We start from the raw sequence: 5,443 nt of genomic DNA, 5'->3' as shown, positions 1-5,443 counted from the left end.
TGCATGGAAAAGCCAGCTGCCAGCCTGGCACAGCTGTTGCCATGTCATGTTCTTCCCCTTGCAGACCAACCCCAGGAAGCCGTGTTCAGCGGTGACCATGCGGAGCACGCGGAGGATGGAGAATGGCAGCGCTCGACTTCAACTACCTCATCTCAGAGCGAGCGGGCAGAGCAACTCTTGCAGAACCAGCACAAGAGCCTGGCCTCTGAGGACACCAAAAAGAAAAGGGCTCAGAAACCGTCTCACATGCGGAGGAACATAAGGTGAGCAGCAGCAGCAGGACAGAAAGAGCTTGGGTCACATATGGTGATGAAAACAGAATCTCTGCACTTTACTTCTGAGCTACGTTGTGCCACTGCTGGCAAACCAGATGGTTTTTCTTTTCCAAAACCTTAGGATTTCACCAGTGGGAGTAGAGTGATCTCAGACTGAAGTGCTGCATGTGGGTGCAGACTTGTTTGGTATTTCAGAAGAGTGAATATTTGGTTATGGAATGTATTGCAAAAATTGTGTAATTGGTGCTGTTTTTTGAGAGATGTAAATGAAAAACAGTACTACCATTAAGTAAATATCAGATATTTGCCGAGGTGAATCCTATTGCAAACAGCCTAAAATGCAGTCCTTTCCTATACTGTCCTGGGTACTTGTTGGCAGGAGTGCTGATGCTATGACTGGTGACTGAAACGTTGGAAGTCAGTTTCACCTGGATTTTATAGAGCAGTAGTTGTTTGATTGTGTAATTCACTGCATATTCTGGGACAGGTTGTGAGGTGGTAAATCACTAGGAAATTTTGCTCAAGAGAGTTTTCTAAGCTCAGAGGAGAACTAATGGAGCAGGAACTCGTGTGGCAGCAAGTGGCTCTCATGCCCTGTGCTGGTGGTCTTTGGTTCGTATTTAAGCTTGTGCAGATTGATTTTCTTAAAGCCTGAAGGAAGAAGCATTGAATAGACCTTGGAAAATGAGACTTCATTAGGATGAGTGAGATGTCCCTGAAGTGTGGGCTTGGGTGGTTTTAAAGGCTAGTTTGAAGAAGCTGGATTTTACCACTGCTTGTACTGCACCACTCCTCTGGCAAAAGCACCTTCATTTCCAGGACTGGACATGTGACACTGAAGCAGGGGAAAAGCAACTTCTGGAAGTAAATAAAATTACCTGTAAAGGGGAGGTGCTTTGACAGAATGCCTTGAAACAATTGTTAAAACCATTAGAGATCCTAGCTCCTGAAAATGCTGTCAGAAGAGAATCAGGGTGATGACTTTTTGTGGAGGAATTGATGCATTTTCTTCCCATGTATCTTATTTGCATGATTTTGTGCATTTTGTGTTTATAAACTGCATATCAATAAAAAACATCCTTTTAGGTAGAAGAACTAGTCTCTGGTAACCTAGTTTAAGTATGTCCTTACCCACTTATATTTATCCTCCTTTCATTACTTTGCTTCTGTCAAATTTTTGTCTTTTCCTTGACTGATAGTAGTGTTACCTGTAGTTGGGAAGCGCAGTGTTGAAATAGCTGTAGAATTTGCCCATATATTTTGGAGGATGGTGTTCCTACTTTGTGTGGCTGACAGAATACCTGGAGCTTGTCAGTCATCTTTGCAGCCATTCACATTTCCGGAAGAAATTGAGTTGTAACCAAGCCATATTTGCTCCTGTGTTCAGAAAGCTGTTGCGTGAGGACCAACTGGAAGCCGTGACAAAGGCAGCCCAGCAGGAAGAGTTGGAGAGAAGGAAACGGCTTGAGCAGCAGCGGAAGGATTATCCAGCCTCTATACCAACTGTACCCTTGGAGTTTCTTCCTGGTAAGCACTGGGAGATGCCAGTCAAAGCAAGAGTTTTAAGGATAGAAGCTGAATGAGGAAGGTAGTGCCGTGCTTGTCCATGACAGGACAAGGGGTAATGGTTTTGACCTAAAGGAAGGTAGATTCAGGCTAGATACAAGGAAGAAATGCTTTACAATGAGGGTGGTGAAACACTGGCACAGTTGGTGCAGAGATGTCGTAAGTGCCCCACCCCTGGAAACATTCAAGGTCAGGATGGACTGGGCTTTGAGCAACCAGATGTAGTTGAAGATGTGTCTGCTCAGTGCAGAAGGGTTGGACTAGATGACCATTGAAGGGTCTTTCCAACCCCAAAAATTCTGTGATTCTATGCTGTCCTTGGACTTTCAAGTGTAAACTCTTGGAACAGCAGTTCCAAACCACTTGTAGGTTCAGTGTGGGCAGTTCCACTTTGGAACTTGTTTTGTGTCAAGATACAAGTTGCTTGGTGAAAGGTGCCAGGTAATGTTTGTTGAAGATATTTTGACACATTAAGTGTGTGTAGGGGGATGCTGAAACAGAGGTCTCATCTTTCCAGCTGGTATGGGAGCTTAAACCAACAGGCTTGGCAGAAATGCCAGATCCTGTTTGTCCTGGGAATGGTCTGGTACAGGGGATACTGGAACAATAGACTGGGTGCACATATGTTGGTGATATAACCTTGGCCTTCCTTGCATGTTTCAGCAAGCAGTGAGTTGCAGGCAGTATAAATGGTTAAGCATCACTCATGTCTTTGGGTGAATATATCATCTTACATTGTTTCCTAACCTGTATCATTTTGGTGATTTAGTTTATAGCACAGCTTCAAAAGGTGCAAAGGGAGAGAAGTGCAGCTGGATGTTGTGTTAGGGGTAAGGAGTTCTTGAGTTGGCCTTGCCTCTTAAGGAAATATATATTCTCCCTTATATGCAAGAGTTAAAAACACTTCTACATGTGGGAGAAGGAATCAGAGCTGTTTAAAACACTTTAACTGTTGCAGAGTGGGTTCAGCCCCAGAAGAACATCATTGCTTGCTGTGTCAGTGCAGTGGTGCTGTTTGGCCCCATTAGCCTCTCTCCCCACATGGCAGCACTAAAAACATACAAACAAACGCTCTTGATCACCAAAAGTTGTTTATGATGTGTGGGATGTAATGATTACAGTGTCCCTATTAACAAAGGGCAGTTATCATCCCTTCAGCAGTTGGTACTTTCTCTGCTGGGTGAAACACAGCTTTTACTGAGGCCAAAAAAGAGAGAAACAAAGGGCTTTAGCATGTTGTATGGTCAGTGTGCCCCAGTCAGGGCATGAAACAGAGGGTGCCATCAGCAATGGGCTTTTGTTTCAGCATACTGAGAAAGGAGGAGAGTGTGACCCAGGAAGCTGAGTCATAGCAGTATTGTAGACAGTGAGAGTCTGTTATGGAAAATTCCAGGACTAAGTTATTGGAGCTAAGTGGAAGGAAATACTGTCTGGGTTTTGAACAGTTTTGTCTCCTGCTCCATTATTATGAATTACTTACTGTTTGTAATTTATGTTTGTAGAGGACATCGTTTTCAGAACAGCAGAGGCGACCCAGCTCCCCCCTCAGGTCCTGGCTGAGGAAGTGATCTGCCTTGATAGTACCAGCAGTGGCAGTGAAGATGATACTAAAGGAAAAAACAGCATTAAAGATGGTAAGTGACCAATTGCCTCAGCCTGCTCTTCTCACAATATGCTGTTTATTCAGCCACAAGTCTGTTTTCATCTGGTCAGATGCTCCAGTGGTGAATCACTTCAGATTTTTGTAGGCCTATTGGTTTCCAGTTATATGGGCAGTTCTGACCTGTGAGTCCTAAAATGACACCTATAAAATGGTCTGTCAGGCCTTCTTGTGAACTCGTGTTTATTTCTGCTTTATAAATGCACTGAATTTTGCTCAGTGCGTTGCTGAAGAATGCTTACAGGAGATGTGGCATCATTTGCTGTGTGTAAAAGGAGCATCTAAGTATTCAGATCTGCAGCTGAAAGTGGGTTTTGTGTTCCTTGTCCCAAATGGATCTAACCTGACTCCTTGGTGATCCTTAGGCATTGCATCAGTAGATAAAATTCATGTCTGGGTTTGGGAATTAAGAGACCATGTGGAGGAGAATGTAAAACACTCAGAAACTGTCTCATGTTCTCTTTGGATCAGCCCAGACTAGTGTTCCCTGAAACATTTGGAAGCCAGGGAAGCCGATGCTTTCATATGCTGGTCTGAGAGGCCTGATGTGTGCCTGCTTGTTCAGGATACGTGATTAGGCCAGTTGGAATTGCAAAAGCTGGGGGTAGCCTTATTTCCTGATAGTTTTTTTCCATTCGTGATAAACCCTGACGTCAAGTTAACTTTGTCCTTATTCTCTCCTGTTTTGGTTACTTTACAGAAGTGATTGAGCTGAGCTCAGGAGAGGATGATGCCTTCCAAATTGTGGACAGCAGTGACTCTGGCAATGAAGGGGAGGACGATGGCAGTGAAGAGAGCAGTGGCTCTCATGTGAATGATGCCTTAAATCAGTCAGATGCTCTGGGGCAAGTCATCGTCAACATCAATCATCCACCAAATGAGGAGGACATTTTCCTGGCTCCCCAGCTTGCACATGCAGTAAAACCTCATCAGGTAGGCTTTGTTAGCCTCAAAAATGCACTTAATTCAGGCAAGCCTGCATGGGAATCTCAGCAGAACTTCTTTGGTGAGCCATGTGACCAGTCTGGTTGTGGTGCTGGCTGTTGTGGACAGTCAAATGATAAGGCTGAATTAGAGGAAGGCCAAGGCTCTGTATAACTTGGGCTATTGTTATAATCAAACCTTTGGTATATTTAGATGAACTTTTAAAAAATAAGATTATATTTATAAACAAACTAATCAACCCCAATTCATATTCTCTGGCTACAAATTAATTTTGATGATATGTTCTCAAGAAATTCTGTGAGCATCTGAAAATACTGAGTTTCTGAGCCTTCCCAAAATTAGAGTACTTTAGTGAACTTGAAACATCCTCTTTATATTTTCATGGTCCTCATGTACTTGCCACTCTGTAAATACATACCCATCTTGGGCTTTTCTTTCCTCCCACCGTTCTAATACCTTTTTCACTTTTCTGCCTAGATTGGTGGGATCCGATTCCTATATGACAACTTGGTCGAGTCCTTGGAGAGATTTAAAACCAGCAGTGGGTTTGGGTGTATTTTAGCACATAGCATGGGCCTGGGAAAGACCATACAGGTCATCTCTTTCTTGGATGTACTTTTTCGGCACACGGAGGCAAAGACTGTTCTTGCCATTGTACCTGTAAGTAGCCATGTGAAGGGCTGGCTGAGGGGCTTCCTTGCACTGCTTCTTTCTTTGCATAGAGAAGGTTGATTAGTGTCCCATCATACATCAAGTTTTATCACATCCTTGCTGCTCTTCCCTCTCTATCATTCCCTTTGTTCCTGAATTTACATGTTGTGAGCTGCTGCTTCCGTCTGAGCACACTGGATGTCACTCCCTAATCTCATTTTTGCTCTTAAAAATCCTAAGTAACTCAATCAAGTTTAAATCCTTCTGTGGCTAATTTTTTCAGGTGAATACGCTCCAAAACTGGCTAGCAGAGTTCAACATGTGGCTCCCAGCACCTGAAAGCCTT

General features: G+C 43.6%; 1 protein-coding gene across 3 annotated transcripts in view; it reads left to right on the top strand.

The window, feature by feature from the left end:
- Positions 1–5,443, top strand: part of RAD54L2 (RAD54-like 2 (S. cerevisiae)) — a 51,914-nt gene that overhangs the window by 29,774 nt on the left and 16,697 nt on the right. For all 3 annotated transcript variants that reach the window (XM_017732342.1, XM_017732339.1, XM_017732341.1), the window contains exons 2-7: positions 65–263; positions 1,663–1,802; positions 3,344–3,475; positions 4,202–4,434; positions 4,924–5,106; positions 5,381–5,443. In XM_017732342.1, coding sequence (XP_017587831.1) covers positions 65–263; positions 1,663–1,802; positions 3,344–3,475; positions 4,202–4,434; positions 4,924–5,106; positions 5,381–5,443 — 950 coding nt within the window. The remainder of the gene's footprint in view (positions 1–64; positions 264–1,662; positions 1,803–3,343; positions 3,476–4,201; positions 4,435–4,923; positions 5,107–5,380) is intronic.

This window comes from Corvus brachyrhynchos, unplaced genomic scaffold (genome assembly GCF_000691975.1).
Source record: "Corvus brachyrhynchos isolate BGI_N302 unplaced genomic scaffold, ASM69197v1 scaffold4, whole genome shotgun sequence".
NCBI classification, from domain to species: Eukaryota; Metazoa; Chordata; class Aves; order Passeriformes; family Corvidae; genus Corvus; species Corvus brachyrhynchos.
The sequence above is the reverse complement of the archived record's forward strand: the minus strand, read 5'-3'. Positions and strand labels throughout refer to the sequence as shown.